Genomic DNA, 20,471 nt, shown 5'->3' with positions numbered 1-20,471 from the left:
ATTCCTGCTAGAAACAAATAGCACAGGTGATAACTTAGATATGATACACTATCCAGCAAACACGAGGTAGCATAAAATATGTCAAATTTAATTTGGAAACATTGATAGATAGAGACAAATTAGTCAAAGGTTATGTCGTCCAGAAGTTGCAAGTGTGTTAAGAGAAGCATCATCAATCTGTAAAAGAGAGTAGTTTGAATAAGATGGAAGGAGTCAACAATGAGATCAATGTCATAAAAGGAATATCAATAGAGAGTATCGACTGAAATAACAAAGGAGACTATTGACAAAGAATATTAATAGAGAGGCCATTGTGATAAAGAGCAAAAAACAGCCAGCAATCACCAATGGGTAACAAAGATGGATCACAACGACCTAAGGATTCATAAGAAACTAAGAACAAATACTTGAACAGTCTACAGCTAAAATGATGATATTATTAAGGTAGAAGCAAATACAGTACAAATAAAATACATAAGGAAGTTTGAGAGTAGGCCACTACAGATCATAACTTAGCAGAATGTGACATTGATGGGATGTTGTTTAGAGAAACTAAGAGTATTCTAAGTTTAAGATAGGAGACACGATTAAAAAATACAACTTCACTAAATTGTTATGCAAGCACAAACATGCATATGCCTATATCTAACCAATAGAAACCAATAGAATGAACACACACAATATATATATATATATATATTGTGTGTGTGTGTGATGAAGTAGAATATCAATAATGAAAAAATAGAATAATAATAATAACTAAAGAACGTTCCTATCATAAATAGCTAGCATAAATGATAATTTCAATACAGTAACCTTACATAACTTATCTCAATCTTTCATTTTTTTCACGATTGAAAATTAAAATAAAAAATTTATCAAGGTCAAATTCCAAAGCATACAGAAATAGTATAAAATAATAAAACAATTATCAGATTCTTATCATCAAAAGTCTTCAATTGCATTACACGTTAGTACCATGCAATTAGAAAGTACCAATCTCAACTTCAGAATTAATCAAAAGGATCACGTAATTGGTACCTTTCACTGATGAGCAGTGAGCCGAGTTGACGCTTTGCCTCTGAAGTATTCTAATGTGATGATCATCATTCATAATGTTATAAGAACACTTTTCGACGGAGCTTGATCCTACAAGATGTTATTATTTGTTCTTCAGTGAAACACAAAGTTCTGCATAATAGCCATAGCATGTATATAAATACCTGATGGTTGATACTGATTTACATTCTGCGTATGTTTAGCAAAATCAATGATTTGACCACAGGTTGAAGCAGAGTTTATCATTGGTGTATCAACCTGAAAGGAAAGGTAGTGCACTGCCTGGTCATCCCCACCACTTACAACACAATAAACTTGCCCTAGTTTGCCATTAGAATCCTTCATCTCTGACACATGAAGGCAATTGACGCCCGACTGGTGAACAGAACTAAGGACAAACAAAGGCAGAAGTTCTTGTCTTGCTAAAGAGGTCATAGAACGAGCATCAAGTGAAGAAGAGGAATCAGAACTTCTAGTATGGTGACTACCTATTTGGTCCCGCACAAGATGGCTTTCCTGCTCACATGAGGATTCAGGAGTATTATTTTCGATACTTAAGGCAGATGTGCCATCTCTAAGTTTGTTTTTGCCCATAGAATCTTTCATTTTATTCCCACTAGGTTGGTTGATCAAGTATCTCCACCATCGCCCACCCTGACTTCCTCTTCCTGTTCTAGGCCTTCTTTGACTGTCAATAAACAATTTAGGCTGATAATCCAAAAGAAGCTGCATAAAATTTTCCACTGTTTCAGTAAGATCCCAGAAAGAGATGCTGCCATCTGTAGAACCACTAATAACAATATGCGCTACATGAGTTGAGTTATTACCTACAAAGATGAAAATTATAGTTATTTGAATAAAGCTAATGGAAGAAGTCATAAAACTTGCAGGACAGCCGAATCAAATTAAATGTTCCAAGAAGCATCACCAACTAAGATGAAAAGATCACAAATAAGAAAAATAAAGGTGTAAATCAGTATTCTATAACTTGCTCGGGCAGACTGTCTTCTACTTAAACTTTTAACTTCCTGGAAGATAATGAAATACAATCCATGAATTGAAACTCCTAAAGATTATGAAGAATATGCAAGAATTATGTACTTGAGAAGCTATTTATCAGGCCAAACTTTACCTCTAGTAATATCTTTCTTGTTTCTTAACCAAAACCATAAATTTTGATAAACTTCCTTATTTGGCACTTCATATAATTAAAGGCAACCCCTAGATTAGCCAATAATTAGGAACCAATACAAGGTACTGGAAGCTTGATCCTCCAAGTGATAGATAAGAGGCAGCTCTCAATCGCTAAATATCAATCCAGCTTTCTTACATTTCAACTGAACAAAATAGCAAACAAAGAATCCTTAGCATACTATACTCCAGCCCAGTATGTAATTGAATATGCCGAATAAAAGGAACCATTTCACCCTAAATGCACTTTAAATTTTCCTATCTTTCGTTTATAGGAAGATAGAGAATATATTTACTATTTAAACATTTTAGTTGGTCCTGATACAACCTCCAAGTTTCTAGTTGGTATTATAATCTGAAATTAATCCATATTGAGGCCAGCCAGGACTCTCTTCTAATTGGGCTCTATTTCATTATTTGCACTTCGTCCACAGTCAACTAGCACTCAGTTCAGTCATTAGCAAATTGAGCATCACAAAACAGTCAAACATGCTGTCCCGGGATAGCATTCTTTGAAGCTCTCAAGTTTATACATAACTCATTGCCATCTCTCTCTCTCTCTCTAGAATCCGTGGTTGATTTGTTTGTTTCTTAGAATGAATAAGGTGGCTGACCGCTTTAGGACAAAAATTTCAATTAGCAGAAATTTCTGAGAATAATTGTAAATATTTATTTATTATTTTTTTTTAAGTTATGCATATATATATATATATATATTACTCTTTAACTTTCCTGTTTTATTCTGATTTACAGTTTTGCCGCTAACATTCGAAATAAACAGAATCATTGTAGTTACACTCTGAGGATTGTTAGGGTCATTTCCCACAAAAAATACCAATGAATGGTGATAAAACAATTCACCATAAATATAAGTGGTAAATTAAATGATAATGTAGTCATCAAATAAATAAAACTATTGTTCGACTGATAATTTGCTGGTCATACCATATGCTCTTTTGAAAACGCAATAACAGCTTTATTATTTTAATGGCCATGTTATTTGATTTGTCACAAAAAATTAACAAGATATACTTTATCATCACATACGCATATTTCCTATGAGAAATTATCAAATTCCCTTTGAAATAAAAATCATAATGATTTTCATCACTTTTTAAATACTAGTGGCCAAACCGTAAATTATCATAAAATTATTTTTTTAATAATTTATCATATTATGATCATTATTATTAAAATATATTTTACCAAGCTAACTTATTAATATTAATTTGCACGATAAAGAACAGATTAAACATCGAGTTCATACACATTATTAGGCAAATTCAAATGTAGAGACATACCAGAAGCACTGATGCAAAGAGGAACAGCAACATGTCTCAGCGTCAGCACTGGAGATGGTTGTGGCACCAATAAAGCAACATCAAACCTGTCAAATGGTGTTTTCAAAAAAAAAATCTCAAAAAATCATTTTTGAAGAACAGGTGTCGTGGAGTTGGGGAATATCAGGGACACAAGGATCTGTGTATATTAGCAGAGTAGTCTACTTCCAATTAAACTATCAGTTGTCCGCTTTGCATGCTACTTACCAAAGGCGATAAGGCAAAAGAAGAGCCTTCAGTGATAATGTTGCATCTGAACAAGCAACAACAGTGAAACAAGCTGTAAACCTGATTAAAAAATAAAAGAATTATCATTTTCAATTTTTTTTTCCATTTACTTGTCTCACAAAGCTGGAAAGCCAGAAAACAAAACAATGTTCAAATCCTGAAATCCAATAGCAACAAGAAAAATTTTATCACCTGCTATCAACATGTTTAACCAAAAAGGCAGTGACTGCAAGGTATCTCCAATCATTTTCATGCATATCCATGGATGCATAATTGGAATTTTGCTCTCTATTTTCAACTATAGATGCTACTGGTTTCGCATCGGACGCATTTCTATGTTCAGTAGCGTCTGGTAGTTTTCCCAACCTTCTCCGTGGACTCGCATATTTTGACGGGCTATGGGTAGCCAGCCACTGAAAACAGATAGAAGAATGTTTACAGTTGGAAGAACAATAAGTATTTTCTAATTCCCTAACATCAAGATGCTCGTCAGTATGATCTGCAGTCTGATAACACAAAATCCATGAAGTTAAAACTTGTTTAGCACCAACTGAAATAAGTAGGGTAGGTTCAGTTTTGCTGCAATCTAAAACATCATTCAAGATACAGCAAGTTTGATCAGCCCCAATTGAATATATCTTCGATATAAAACATATATATCTCACTGCTGATCCACCAATATGCTCACCAAGTAGCTTTGACTCACGCCAACTTTCTGAGTTCAGAGATTTACACCTGCTGAATTCAATGATAAGATCCACAATTGCCTTGGGTATCTTAAATAATAAAAAAGAGTATTCACCATTGCCTTGAATACAAAAGAAAAGTGCATCCACAGAAACACAGAAAAACTAGCTATACTATAATTTGAAAAAACTCTACATGGCAGGTTTCTTTTCTGGGAAAGTTGAATGCAAGAGCTACGTAGACAGGATTCAATCCCAAGTTCATGGAAAGAACTTCCAATATCTTCACCAAACTAAGCTAGCAGATACCCAAATTTCTTATTTCTACAAATGCAGAAACTGAGAATGGCAGCACAAATGACAACCAATTACCATAAACTTATTCAAGAAGGAAACTGCACAGCTAATCAACAGCAAAAAACAATGTTGGATAGCAATAGGAAAACATTAAAAAAAAAAAAACTAACATCGATGATTCTCATTGCTATTTCTAACCTTGTTAATCTCACTGTTCCATCTTCACAGCCTGTGACAATCATCGAATCACAAGGTTTTACTGGATTTGATTGCAGAGGAAACGATATGAAACACACCGTATGTATCTCTCTTCCATGGTATTGCAGATGCAAAACCTGTGTGTGTTGCTGTCTTTCATGGGCAGGCACCCACCGCCTATGTATATGGATGTTAAAATCCTGGAAACATTTGGGCATGCGCCCATTATTGATATAATACAAAAATTATAATTGATAAATAAATGAAACCATCTTTATTAACAAGCAGATGATTCTTACCAGAAGTTGGTTTAACTAAAAGATTTATGTTATGATTTATGAATACCTCAATGACTGATAATAATTCAGGAATAAATTCTACGGACCTTAACATATGCAAAGCAGAACTGATACTCAGGAACAGCCCCCAAATGAAAAGAATATGGGCGCCGCCATCCCCCACAAGGAATTTCTAACATCTGTTGAAAGCAAAAGAAGCATTGGTCTTGAGTTTGAATATTTAGACGTAAATAAGCATTTGAAATACCTTTGTATCATTTGCTAGGTTCCACATGATAAAGTCCACGGAAGTAAAGCCAATTGCATATTCAGCCATTGGAGATTCTATAGAAGGGATCGAACTTGTGTAAACAGTTTGAACTGTACTTAACTCTTTCACTTCTTTCATTCTAATAAATTCCAGTACTTGTAATTTCTTATCATACTTGAAATAGCAAATGCAACCATCACCACCTGTCTATAAACAAAAGAAATTTTATTCCTCGAGTTCAGTCTGCCTTTTTTGAATGTCTGACAAAATTTTCAGGTTTAACAACTTACTGTGCGTATTTCCATTTGGTTGAAATCCAACATAGTAATCATGATGCTGGTTACGGTGGAAATGCCATGTGCTCCTTTAAACCGATTTATTAAGGAAACCTTTTTCACCATTTCAATAGCGACAGAATTCATTATGTCCTCTGACAAGGGATATACAGTAAGATTACCACGCAGATCACCACATACTAAAACCTACAAGTAAATATCACGTTACACACATCAAGTAAAGGTACGTTCTAAAACTATATTGCTGTAAGCTCGAGCATGTTGTCACACCAACCAAACAATTTAGTTCAAGTAAACAAATTGCTCATGCGGCTCTCATAAGTCAACAGCTTTAAGTGAAAAGGCTTTGGTACTCACAAGTTATAGCTTAAAACATTTCAACACTTGAATTAAAAGAAAATTTTCAGACGGAAAAATGATTGCACGCTTTATATATATAAGGATATACAACAACACCAATATTAAATCACAATTTTGTGAATATAATCCTTCTTCTATAGTAATGGTCAATATCTACATCATACCCTCACATATGCTCACACATGCACATAATTTTGGCAAATTGCTCTCACTTGGAGTTGAAATTTACTACAGTATTAAAAAAAAGAATTTGATGCTAACAAGTAAAAGTGAGATGTGCCCTCGTCAAGCTGACAGTAATAATTCCAAAGAACCAAAAGTATGTGATCTCACCCTCCTTTAAAATTAGTATGTTTGAGTATTTCCGTACATTACCCACAAAAAATGTACATATTGAATAGTATAACATTGCAAATGCATTTCATAGGAATTACCTCATCTCTTGCTGAAGCATCCAGACACACTATCCGTGCCCCAAAATACGATGTGAACTCCGCAATTAAAGAGACCTGGGGTTGCAAATTGTTCTCATCAGTGTCAGACTCTAAAGCATTGTTTATTTTCCAAAGTTTTAACATCCCTCTAGGGTCAACTGTAAAAAGGTGTCTGCATTATTAATGAAGAGCATAAATGATCAACCCTTTGAAAATCTGCACTATATAACAAAAAAAGGAAAAGTTACATCATGCACACAAGCCTTTATGTATTTACATATCTAACTCCTAAAATTTTATTTTTATATTTATAACACTTTGGAATTATAAACCCGTATATAAAAACCTGTAGTTCACTTTTAAAAAGTTAGTAATTGTGATATTTTTTATGTGATGTTACAGATATGAGTGGTATACATGTAAATATCAAAGTTTAGGTGTGAGATGTAATTATATAAGAATTTTGTGGTATGTATGTTATTGCTCCAAAAAAAAATACAATCACCTAATACTCACCTGCAGCCTAGTGACTTGCACCAATAGATTCCTAACAGTTGTCTCTTCTTTTCAGCAGACCAAGCAAGAGAGAAAACCACCATTGAAGTTGATGTACCACCGATCACCTTCATGACTGTAGCTTTTCCCATGCCATCACCAACAGCAATGACATACTCCATAAATGAAGAAGATTTACAAGATCTCAAAGGCATTAAATCCATGCAAACAATTGGTGATTCTTTACTCACTTGGGCGAGTTGAGTCCATTTTACAGCCCCGGGATTGCAAATCTCAACGTGATACAATAAACCATTGTTAGTGGCAACATAGAGAGCATTCTCTTGAGCAAAACACAAGCAACGTACATATTCACTTTTGCTGCAGCATAAAGAAGGAATACATATAAATAAGCAAATAAAAGACCACAAGAGCCAATCAAATATACAGAAAAAAATCAACTTAACCATAGTCGAAAAATAAATCAGGCATGATACTTTCATGAACAAAAAAAAAGTATCATAATGCACATTAAGGCAGAAACTTACATCAGAAAAACAAAAATTAAAGAATAGAAATACATAGAAATAATTACAACGAAGAAGCAATAAGCACACTGAAAAAAAAATCAACTAAATAATCATTAAAACAATTGTTTATCCATTTGACATCCAATTATAAGAATTCAAAATAGACCAAATTTTAATCATTGGTAAAATGGGTGGCAAAAGATGTAAATGGAGAACCAAAAGAAAAAATTTCTATAAATAAAAATAGTTGGTGGTGGAATAATAATGTGCAATGAAAAATAAAATATAAGTAGTTATGTAATATAAATTGGTTTAAGTGGAAAAGCTTAGAGAACTAAAAAAAAATATAAAATGACCTGTAGGGAGTTTAAGAGAACAATCTGTGCGCTAAAAATTCTGTTTTTAGTGATCTTTATAAAAGATTAAATACTAAATAGGATAAAAAAATATATGTATAAACTAGTCAAACAAAGATAAAAAAAAATGTAAAGATTTAACTCAAGTAAACTGTTTTAAAGATGAAAATCAAAAACTTTTTTTCTTAAAAATATATATTCAATCTAGGTGGGTGAGTTATTTTGATAAACTTGTTAATGAACTTTTTGAAAATACAATCAGTCGTAGTGATCTTAAAATAGTTAATAATAATAAAATGTTTCATTTTTACCATCGCATTGGTAAAAAGGAAATAGATGAGGCTTTAAATAAAATAAATGGTGGAAAGTCTATAGGATTTGATGATATCCGAATTGAAGTGTGGAAATATATAAAATCTTTGGGAATTTTTTTGGATTGCTATACTCTTTAATATTGTTTTAAAAACTGAAAAAAGATGCTTGAGGAGCAGATGAAGAAAATTTTGGTCTTCATCTTTAAAAATAAAGGGGTAAAGGGGATGCACAAGAGTGTAAGAGTGTAAAAATTATAGAGTAATTAAGTTGATGTGTCATATTTTAAAATTATGGGAGAGAGTAATTGAATAAAGGTTAACGTATTACAAAGATTTCTCATAATCAATTTCAATTTATGTCGAGCAGGCCTACTATGGAAGTTATACATTTATTGAGAGGTTTGATGGACAAGTTCAAAGAAAATAAGGAAGATCTACATATGATTTTTATTGATTTAGAAAAATCTTACGATAAGGTTCCAAGAGATATCCTTTAGAGAGTTCTAGAGAAGAAAGATTTTGAGAGGACTTATATTCAAGTCATTAAAGATATGTACACTTACTTGTGTCAAACAGAATGAGCATTGGCCAAATATTTTCCTATTTCGGTTGGATTACATCAGGGATCAGCTTTAAGCCCATTTATTTTTGCTTTAGTTATGGATGTTCTTACTGGACATTTACAGGAGCATGTACTTTGGTGTATGCTTTTTGCAGATGATATCCTTATTGTGGATAAAACTAGATAAATAGCTCAGGAAAAACATGAATTATGGAGGTCTACATTGGAATCTATACATTGGAATCTATTGGAATCTAAAGGCCTTGGTTTGAGTAGAACTAAAACTGAATAAATAGAATGTGATTTTAGTAGTAGTAGCTTTAGTGACAAAGTTGTAACTATGGGTGATCAAATTATTAAAAGGTTTGAACACTTTAGATATCTCAGGTCTATTGTTCAAAGTGTGGTGCTATAGATGGAGATGTTATTAATAGAATTCAAGTTGGTTGGTTGAAGTGGACGAATGCTTCGGGCTTATTGTGTGATAGAAAAGTACCGCTTCGACTAAAAGAAAAAGTTTATAAGATGGTGGTGAGACCTACAATGCTCTATGGGGTTGAATGTTGGCCTTTAAAGGAGAAGCGTAAAACTAAGTTAATTGTTGTTGAGATGAGAATGAGATGAGAATGCTTAAGAATGCTTAGGTGGACGAGTGGCTTTATACTTAGAGACAAAATGTGAAATGAATATATATGTGATAAGGCTGGTGTGGCTCCAGTGACGGATAAAATTAGAGAGAGTCGTCTTAGATGGTTTGCTCATATTAAATGTTGACCATCTGATGGTCCGATTAGGAAAGTAGATGTTTTATATTCGACTTATGTTAAGAAAGGCGAAGGTAGAACTAGAAAAACTTGGGCATATTGCATAAAAAATGATCTTAATTTATTACATAATGCTAAACTTAATGCTAAGGTTTCCAGCTAAACTTAATGCTAACATCCTTCTAGGGCTTATATGGAATACATAAATGTGTATTAAGTTTAGCAAAGAAATGTGGTATTTTCTTTCTTTCAACTATATTTTAGGGCATTAACATCTCTTGGATATACGCCATTTACTTTGACATATTCTCCTTTAATATGTGACAATTCTGTTCAAGAGTTTTGTAATACTCTGAAGGAAAATGGGCAAAACTTATTCAGTGTTTCTAAGCAAGATGCTACTGAATGTTGATGCAAATATAATTACTTTTGAATATCCAACAGAAATACATTTGCTCAAACTCACATATAAATCTGTTAGTTCATAAAATGCCCTAAAAAAAATACCACATTTCTTTAAGAAAATCACATAATGCTAAACTTAGTACGCATTTATGTATTCCATATAAGCCCTAGAAGGATGTTAGCATGAACATTGTGTAAGGAATACTACGAAATCAAAGCAAGCATTTTTAAAAGATAAAAAACATATCACAAATATTTAAGAAGTTCTTGTATCCCTGACACTAATATCAATGCCAAACCCCAATTCTAGATGTTAAGCAGGGTGACGGGGTCTATCAAATCAGATTGCCCCAAGATCAACATACAAGTAGTTTTACTTTGTTCACTAAAGAGGCCATCCAAGATCAAATGATTCCTTAGTGACTCAAGAAGAGCTGCTATGTATCTCTCCCAACCTTTTGGATGAGAATCTTCACCATAACCCTCTAAAGGGTGCCTGAACGGCACAATATTATGCATAGCACTCCCCAGTAACGCCAACAAATATTGATAAGAAATTTGTAAGAAGTGACGTGAAAGTTGAAAACCATTTTCTGTTGTTTTTTTTAGAAATAGAAACTCTGCTTGTTTGTTTGTCTTGTCAATAATAATATTTTTTTTTGTTGCACAATTGAACAGAAAAAGAGTATGACACAATAAAAACAATGATAATAATAATTATTATTATGATTATTAGTATTAGTACTAATATTATTAAACTGCTAGTGATCATAAGTGTCACAAAGATAATCTAATCATCTCCTATTGTATTTGATAATCAGGGACGTACAAAGGGTACCAGCTAACACAAAAGATACAAATACTTGACGAGGAAATAATAAAAAAAATTTGCGGGACAATGTAATTAAAAGGCAATGATCTCAGTACATTTTAATTTTTCTGAGATGACACTTTAAAGCAATTCGGTTAATTCAAAGCCTTCAAAATCTACATCGTCAATCAATTTTAATGGTTTTAAAAAAACATGGAAAAACAGATTAGGACTTTATGGTTTAAATAAGTACTTCAAAAAAATATATCTTATGCAACGAACAGAATAGGTGTGGACCTGTCCATCGGACCATGCTGTCTGGCTACTTGAGGAATAGCAATAGTAAAAATCTCTCTTACATCATTCCCGTTATTCAGCAGCCTATCATCCTTCGTCGGTTCTGAAACTGAAGGAGAATGCACCTGACGCATTTTAATAGCAGAATCAAATCCAGCAGTGACTAGAAGGGATGAGCCATGATCAAATAAACATCGCCATATGCCTCTCCCACTATGAATTTAAAACATAATAATAGTTTCAGAAACATTGCCCAGAGATACTTCCACCGATCGAATTCAAACACATGATCAACTTACATGTGTTCTTTGAACATCAAAAGCAGGTTACCATCCAAATCCCACATCCGACAGGTACAGTCCTCGCCAGCTGTAATAACTAACTAAACAGCACATTCAATATCAAGTTTAGTTATCCATACAATGCCCAAAAACACAATCACAACCAAATAAAAATCACTAATGAGGTAAAAATTGACAAATACAAGTGTAGGCCCCAAATAAAAATGCACGGCAACGAAGCATATTATAGAATGGAAATTTTATGTAAACATGAAAAAGTTATTACGGGTGTTTTACAAAAAATATATGGTCTTAATGGGTGTATTACAAAAAATATACATAATTACGGTTTGCTGACTTAAAGTCATGCGACCTACATTATAGAATGGAAATTTTATGTAAACATGAAAAGTTATAGAGTGCATAAGGGTGGTATAAGTGTGAATAATGAGGTATTACATATCTCAAAAAGCGAGAATATAATGGTATAAAGATAAAGCAATTGTAAATTTACACCTAAATGATAAACATTCATATTTCATAGTACATTACTTTCAGAAATTCACATAAATTATGATTCATAGTTCTGTCTTAATATTTCGCCCATCAAACTACAGCTACAATAGGCAAACTTCATCTTGTACACAAACATAGGTATTGCTACATCACCAAAAACATAGGTATTGCTACATCACCCTACATCACCAAAAAAAAAAACGTTTGAATAAGCACAAATTTTGATACAAAGTTCAAATTTTGATACAAAGTTCAAATCTTGAAGCACTAGAAAATTCAAGAATTCATTTGATCATTCAAACTTCATTTTCAGCAAAAATACAATCGAGACAACACGGTTTAGCAAGACAAGCCAAATATTGCTAAGAGCATGTGGATCTAAAGTTCAAATGAATAAAAATCAAGGACTCAAAATTATAAATAGGAACTTTTCTAGGCCCAAATGTCCTCCAAAGTTTTCACACAGATACTCAAAACAAGCATTTTGACAAGAGCTCAAACCAAAAATTTTGACAAGACAAAAATTGTCAAGTCTATATTTCCAAAACTCTAAGTTCGTTAGAGCAACAAAATGATGAAAAATATATCATGATCAAAGCGGATTTATTCATTACGTTCAATAGAATATCCAAATTTTTGGAAGAAATGACTAGAACGCTCCTTCCAAAGCTCTATAAAGAGATCATGTTCATTTAAGAATATTTAATAGAGAGAATTCCAAAGCTCCCACCACCATGTAAAACTCATGGTCGTTTAGTTTTGCACTCGGACGTTTAGTTTTACAATTTCGTAAGGAGTGAGGACAGCCACATCTTCCACTTTCGGTAAATATCAAACATAGAAAATTTCATTGTTTCGACCACCTTCCAACGTCTTCATCGATGGTAATCATTGTTGACCATAGCCAATGACATTTCATCACCAATTCCTCGTCGCCAATTCTATAATGACCAAATTGACCAATGCATAATCAGTATTCATACGATTTGAGAGAATGAGGAGAGAGAATGTTTTTCAAATCTTTTATGAAATTGTAGTGGCTATTTTTTTGGATTTTAAAATGATGCATTGATTATATTCAAATCTTAATAAGATTTAAAATGGATGATAAGCAAAGAAATTTCAAAAACTTAAATAACTAAATAAATAAATAAATGATACATACGTCACAAAACTATTTTTAATGTGCCACTATTGTCGCTTGCCAATTACATGACCCGCCTACGATTGGTCAAGCCATCAGAACCAGCCCAAGAATGGTCAAGCCAATTTTCATACTCAATTAAATTTTGTTGACATTTTTTAGAACCAAGACCATTTTCAATATTTTTATCTCAAGTTTAATACTATCCTTCCAATAAAGCCTCAAAAATTAATTTAGTTATTTTGGAGGATTTTAATTAAAAAATTTTAATAATATCCAACCTGAAAAGCATGCAAACTTCACTAAAAAGTCTAAATTATAATCTAAATGAAAATAATTGCTTCATGACATCAAGGGGAGATACGCATTGACATTCGAGTAGTAGCACCGACTAATTCCACCATAGTTCTAATTTTATGCCCCAAATTTTTCAAAGCCCTAAGTATCATTGAACGCACAAATGTTGACATCCGTAAATACGAGAAATTGATAAATTACAAGAAAGTTCATTAGAACTTCATGTGAATTTCAAATCACAAAATATCCAAATATCTAAGATAGAAACTTCAAGATCATTCAATCTCCATTAAACTTATAGCCAAGCCAATACAGTTTGATGAGGCAACTCAATGAAGTCAAGAATGTTGTGTAGAGATTCGAGCTCAAATTTCATAAGTATAATTGAAAACTTCTAGTGGTCATTTGAGAGATAAATTCAAAACAAGCGTCTTGTAGAAACAAATCCAATGAGTCCAAGATCACTCAAGGCTAAGTTTATTAAGCACTAAAATGACCTAAAAGTATATATTAAAAAATAATTTATTCATATCGTTTGACGAAGTGTTTGGATTTTTTGCAGAAATGAACTACTATATCCCTCCAAAATCCTATAAATAAGTCACGTACTATTGATGAAAAGAACGCCATAGATTTAGTAGTCATTTGAAGCCTCAAAAGGCTATCCTTGAAACTTCAATTGTGTAACTTCTACACTTATCTTGCTCGCTATGTCTACTAACCAGCTACGTAGAGAACCAAACCAACCACCTTTCATTGTCTAACTTCCAAAGCCCCCATTGTTGGTCTTTACTGAAAATTATCATTGCTCCTCATCAATAAACTGGTAATTGTTAGCACCCTCCATCTCTCATTCTCCAACGAACATTGTCAAAAAAAGTAAATGATAGTTGTCACCACCCACCACTGATTGTCATCAACTAACAAAAATAGTCATCACTTCCCTTCATCCAATGGTTGATGTCGCTCGACTAAAACATAGGCATCCAATGTTGTCTAACGTTTATCCATCAAAGCCATAGCTCTCCAACAACCTACATTATCATTATTGAGAGAGAAGACTTATGGTTCAGGCCTCGTAATGCTGACTCATGCGCAATATAAAAGGGAGGATCATTATAGACTTAGACTTCCATATTAAGTTAATTAGACTGAGCAAAATCACGTGAATTTTCTCTTTAAAAAATTTCCATCTCTTTAAAAAATTTCCACCCCACCAAAAAAAAAAAAAATCTTGTACCTCCTATGTATTGTAGAATATTCATCTGTGCCTAAGACTTTCATGCAGCATTTGGGCAATAAACTATACCACCACTAAAATGAAATTTCCAACAATCAATAAAAACATGCATAACAAATCTAAAAACAAATTACAATAATGTATATCAAAATGAAAAACTAGACATATAAAATAGGAAATATATTGCATGTGACAATAGCGGCACATGCGCATTAGTATATCTCATGTCTTTGCCAAAATTAGAAAGTAGGAACTTTTATTCTAATATTCCAAACAAAAGTTTTTTTTTTTTCATTGTTAAATAGAGTAAGCCATATAGGTCATTCAAAACAGCATCATCAAGCTAACAAGTAAAAATCCAAAAAGAAAAAAGAAAAAATTCTAAATGGACATTGAATAAAAGGCATATAGCTTCACAGAGAAGAAGGCATCAAGATCAGTCATCAATTGTTGCATGGTCATTGAAAAGAAAAATTATAGTTTGAAAGTTCAATGCCATCATTAATTTGTCATTTCATGCATCAAATAAGTTTCACGTGACATTCATCCACTCAGCCACTGGGTAAAGTTATACATCGAGCATTACAACAGCTATTGTTATATTCAGTTGAATTAAAGAAAAGTAAAATCAAACGAACCCCTCTAAACCACATATTTAGCACCTTCCTAAGGAAAGAACCTAAAAAATAAATGATAAAAATTTCAATTTCTGATAATCGATAGTTCTCTAGTGAAAGGGTCGCCATGGTGATAAACAATAGTCCCTAATGAGAGCACAGATATAATTTTTCTATATAAAACTGAAAATCAGGAGCAAGAAAGTGTGCATGCATGAATATCATGAGATATCATAAGCCACAACCAACTGCCCTTAAAATATACAATCTTCTCAGTAACAAAGTATGAAGTTGATAATTTAATTATTAAAACTTACAGAATCAGATATATGGCAGTCCCAAATTCTAGCAGTGTGACCAAAGAACACAATAGTATTTGTGCCATGACTTCTGAGATTGTCCTCAGAACCATGATACTGTACTCCAATGCTATTGAGTAGCCAGATGCGAGCACTGTCCTAGAATAAAAATGTCACAACAAACTAGAGGAAATGGGCATAAAAATTAGCGGCAAGACTCCATAAATGGCAAAGTGCATACCTTCGATCATCAGAGACGGACACCAATTTAGATCCGTCAATAGACCATGCAATACGAGATATTGAACCCTCATGGCCAATGAGCCTGCACAAATGGATAGGAAGAAATTTTTGGGACCCAATTTTAGTAGCCTCATCATGATATGTGCGCTCTTTGATAGGTTCCAGGGACAGTATGGATGCATGCCGGTTTTCACAACTAAGCCTCCAAACAATAACCTGTATACAGAATCAGTAGAACAGATCATAACTTTCACATATACAAAATTACATGGGAAATACAAGTTCTTATTTGTTTGAGGGAAATAAAGCACTACTACACATGAAGCAATTCAGGATATAGGTTGCAAAATGAATGTAATTACAGTACATCTTGAATAAACTTGGATGCAAAAATGGTAAGGAAGCAAATATTGCAGGCAGACAAGTATGTACATCTGCAATTTCTCATGAGTGTTAAGACATTAAATACATTTCCATAAGTATATTCACATTAGATAAAATGCATATGTCAACCAACATTAATGAAACTATGGATTTACAAAGCAATAAAATAACCATATGCCAAAACATACATAAATGCATAAATTACATGTGTTGATAATTTGCAAAATTATAAATGTGTGCATAAAATAGTTACGGTTCAAGAGAAACAATACTTCTATCATGCCATTACTGTATGACTATAAGCTTTTTAATTTCTATTGGATACAAAGTTTGGCTCCATCATTTTTTTTAAGTTCTAAAATAAAGACATTACAAGGAGGCATCTAAGATGGAATTCAAACATACAACACTAGCACAGTAGGATACAAATGCCCTAAAAAAAAAATTGTGTTGAATCGGCAATTGCTCTCCCCAAAAGCTGCTATTAAAAAAAGATGATGAAATGCATAACTTCCAACACAAATAACTAAATTAATGAATTAAGCAAAAAAACACTAAAACACAATGGTGTGGCCAACAATAAAGAACAAGAGCACAAAATTCCAATCATATTTGCAGTTACAAGAATTTCACAAACACCAATTAAGAAAATCTAATGTTACTTTATAAACCTACTAACATATGTTTAAGCAAAGTTCTAGAGAATCAAACAAAAAGAACAACAACAAGCCTTCATCCCACTAAGCGGGGTCGGCTATATGAATCCTTTTTCTCCATTGAGTCGTATTGAGTGTCAAATTTTCATTTAATTATAATAAATTAAGATTATTTTTTATACAATGTAACCAAGACTTTCTAAGTCTACCTCTGCCTTTTTTAACATAAGTCGAATCTAAAACATCTCTAAAACATCTAGATCTAGTCTCCTAATCAGATCATCAGATAGTCGGCGTTTAATGTAACCAAACCATCTAAGGCAACTCTCTCTAATTTTATCCACTACTGGAGCTACACCAACTCTATCATGGATATATCCATTTCGCATTTTGTCTCTAAGTGTCAAGCCACTCATCCACCTAAGCATTCTCATCTCCATTCTCACCTAAGCATTCTCATCTCAGCAGCACTTAACTTTGTTTTATGCTTCTCTTTTAAAGGCCAACATTCTGCGCCATAGAGTATTGCGGGTCTCACCACCATCTCATAAATTTTCCTTTCAGTCTGAGCGGTAATTTTCTATCACACAATAGGCCCGATGCATTCCTCCACTTCAATCAACCAACCAGAATTCTACTAATACTTTAATGAAAAGCCTATCTAAAAAATAAAGGCTATTAAATAGAGGCTGGGTTCACAATCAAACCAGTTAACCTGAATCCCTGATAGCCCAAGAAATAAAACTAGAAAAATCTGCTACGTGGCACATGAACCTGAGGATCATGCCATGCCAACCTGGGTGCATAAAATGTCCCTAAAAAGAAGTTTGATTTATTCTAACGGGATCATGCTCAAACCAGAATTATCCACCTTCTCATGAAAGTTGTACCATGGTGTTTTGCATGACACTAATGCATATGCTAAAAAGAAAGGAAAAACAGATAATGCTAGCAAGAAACCACCCTAGGCACACACCTCTTCACAAGTGTAATTAAAAATATATCATGATTTCTGCATCAATATCTCATTCAAATTAATGCACATAAGCCTTGCCCAGGCCACATTGCAAAAGATTAAATGTGGATTACCATGTAGTATGCAGATATCATGAAATACTGCCCACTAAAAATTTGTGCACACATCACAAGCAAGGCAGACTACCCAAAAAAAAATTGCATTAATTCATTCAAACGAATTGAAAAGATTGTTATTTGTAAAGGAAAGGATGATGAACATTGACAAGATGACCCCATTGATTGAGATATTGGAGATAAGAATATTGAAAAGTGGGCTTAAGTATTTTGAGCATATAAAATAGAAGGTAGAAGATTCTCTAATGAAAGGTAGAAAAATTAGCGCAAAAGGAATAGGAATAAAAATTGTTGGAAAAAAGGCCATATGGTTAGAATGACTACAAAGGAACTTGTGTGAAAACAAGGATCACCAGAGAAAAAAGATTGAAAACGTCGAACATGAATGATTGAGAAAAAATTATTGCTAATAATGACGAATTACTTATAAAAAAGAAGAGTTGGTCGCGCCAAGTAATTGGTTGGTTTTTATGGAAATAAATGTGTAGAAAAATCACTTATTAATTAGATGTTTGGCTTTAAGAAGTAAAAGAGCTGAAATTTTGCCTTCCGTAAAATAAATGCAACAACTTCTCATTAAAACACAAAAAAAAATAAAAAATAAAAAAATTGCATAATAGTTTTACATGAACCTAGTTACTTTGCACCAAACCAAATCGGCCCACAATTTATTATCTAACCATAAGGTCAAAGAATGACACTTGTGACTAAATTTGTCTATCAATAAATGTTGTTCCTGACAGCACACGTGCAAGGGATCTTGATAATTAGAACTGCATTTAAAGTTCCAGGAAATTATAGGTGACATGTTACCTTTAGACAGTATCATTGTATCAAGTATACTACAAAAAATATAAGAGAGATCCCAAGGCACAATAAAATTGATGTAATCAAATAAAAAAAAATATATACATCCATTCCACTCACTCAAGAAATCTATTTTTTCAGAATCATCCCTAACTTATATGTGATAAAAATTTGATATTGGTTCCACATTTCCTCATCATCCCTGAGTTATACCTCATACAAAGTTGATATGGACTCACCATTTAATCATAGATGGTACTCCTCTTATATCTGAGATACCGCATGATAAATATATTGAAAATGCGTTGACTTTGTGGGTGTGTGATGCAGTACTTAAGCCAAAATGGTAAATAAAAAGAGAAGCAGAAGGGACAAGCCAACCTCATTGTAGATGGTACCAGAGGCCAACCGTAGCGTCGCCAAGCCCTCACCCCATATTCGCATAGAATACAATAGGCACCTCTCTAAAAGCATCAATCAAATCATCATCAAACGAAACCAGCAAAATAAATCTAGAACCTTCATTCAGAAACCTCATACAATAACCAACCTGGGGACTTTAACCTCCCAGCCAAAGTCGAATTATTAACGTCCCAGAAAGCCAACGAGTTATCACTAAACCCCAGGGCAAGATAACTTTCATCGTTCAAAAACTTGACGTCCAGAATCCAATGTTCAAAGCGAGGCAACTGGCTCAAAAGCTCAATCCTCACCTCCAACGGATTAGCGTCCACAAGAAGGGCAAATAGCTTGGCCTTCTTCTCCCCAAAAACCGCGATCAAAGGGTCGGGGTAAGAACGGACGGATACGCCGTGGACCCGAACACCGTCGAAGACGTGAAACGAGCGAAGTAGAGTCCCAGTCACGAGGTTGTAGAAGAGAAGGTCCGATCCAGTTCCTACGTGCAAGAAGAATAATCACGAATAGGCGGATTGCGGGTTAAGTGAAATGATACTGAGAGAGAGAGAACGTACCGGCGAGGAGAAGTGGGAGGGAAGAGAGATGCGAAGGGAGAGGGAGGAAGGAAAGGGCGGAAATCTCTCCAAGATAAGGACCGGCGAGAAGGATGGGCGGATCGAAGTGCAGGTCGCCGCCATCCATTATAGGAGGAGTGGAAGAGAGAAGCGGCGAACAGGGAGGTGGGCGCCAAGGACCTTGGGAGGGTTTTAAATGGGTAGAAGGTCCGAAAGGCTAGAGGGACGGCTGTCAAAGAATTCTCTCCACAATCTCGCTTTGTTTGTTTTTTGAAATTTTAAAATAGTTGCCCTATTATTTCTCGAAAAATAATGTATAGTAATATTATTTTTAATAGAACTAGCATATCAATATATTAAATATTTTTGAAGTAAAAATTTAATTCAAAACAGTATAAAAAATAAGATATACATCTCACTTAAGAGTGACTACCATTATTACTAAAATAAAGATAAAAAATATTAAAATAATATTTAATAATTGGATAATTTTATTTTTAAAATACAGATGGCGTATGTCAAGAATTAGGTCGTCCTCTAAAGATGTTCTCCATGCTCAATCATTCCTGGCAATGGAATCTTTCAGCCAATCTGTCCACCTAAAAAAGTCATATTTCTCTGTGATTCTTCGTGGACAACGGTATACCTGTGTCTCGTAAAAAAATGTGACACCAGCAGGGAACTATGAAGTCAACAGTCACATGACAATCCTCATAAAGTCACAAAAATCCTTAAGTTCATCTTTCTAA

The 20,471-nt window shown here is 33.5% G+C and overlaps 1 protein-coding gene across 4 annotated transcripts in view; it reads right to left on the bottom strand.

The window, feature by feature from the left end:
• The window catches only part of LOC110031650 (WD repeat-containing protein 6), a 29,567-nt gene extending 9,581 nt beyond the window's left edge, over positions 1–19,986 (bottom strand). Inside the window, exons 1-18 of one of the 4 annotated variants that reach the window (XM_020734972.1) lie at positions 19,723–19,985; positions 19,299–19,646; positions 19,130–19,212; positions 15,808–16,025; positions 15,585–15,720; positions 11,472–11,554; positions 11,173–11,385; positions 7,155–7,514; positions 6,639–6,810; positions 5,839–6,030; positions 5,546–5,755; positions 5,385–5,477; positions 5,000–5,199; positions 4,011–4,556; positions 3,798–3,878; positions 3,552–3,637; positions 1,224–1,886; positions 1,042–1,149 (exon numbers count right to left, since the gene is read on the bottom strand). In XM_020734972.1, coding sequence (XP_020590631.1) covers positions 1,042–1,149; positions 1,224–1,886; positions 3,552–3,637; positions 3,798–3,878; positions 4,011–4,556; positions 5,000–5,199; positions 5,385–5,477; positions 5,546–5,755; positions 5,839–6,030; positions 6,639–6,810; positions 7,155–7,514; positions 11,173–11,385; positions 11,472–11,554; positions 15,585–15,720; positions 15,808–16,025; positions 19,130–19,212; positions 19,299–19,646; positions 19,723–19,849 — 3,919 coding nt within the window. In that variant the 5' untranslated portion in view covers positions 19,850–19,985. Of the gene's footprint in view, positions 1–1,041; positions 1,150–1,223; positions 1,887–3,551; positions 3,638–3,797; positions 3,879–4,010; positions 4,557–4,999; positions 5,200–5,384; positions 5,478–5,545; positions 5,756–5,838; positions 6,031–6,638; positions 6,811–7,154; positions 7,515–11,172; positions 11,386–11,471; positions 11,555–15,584; positions 15,721–15,807; positions 16,026–19,129; positions 19,213–19,298; positions 19,647–19,722 lie in introns of those variants that run through there. The other 3 variants (XM_020734973.1, XM_020734975.1, XM_020734974.1) reach the window with 3 other exon arrangements.
• Positions 19,987–20,471: the final 485 nt, after the last annotated feature.

Source organism: Phalaenopsis equestris, unplaced genomic scaffold, assembly GCF_001263595.1.
Source record: "Phalaenopsis equestris unplaced genomic scaffold, ASM126359v1 Scaffold000840, whole genome shotgun sequence".
NCBI classification, from domain to species: domain Eukaryota; kingdom Viridiplantae; phylum Streptophyta; class Magnoliopsida; order Asparagales; family Orchidaceae; genus Phalaenopsis; species Phalaenopsis equestris.
Note: the sequence above shows the minus strand (reverse complement) of the source record. Positions and strands in the feature narration are given on the sequence as shown.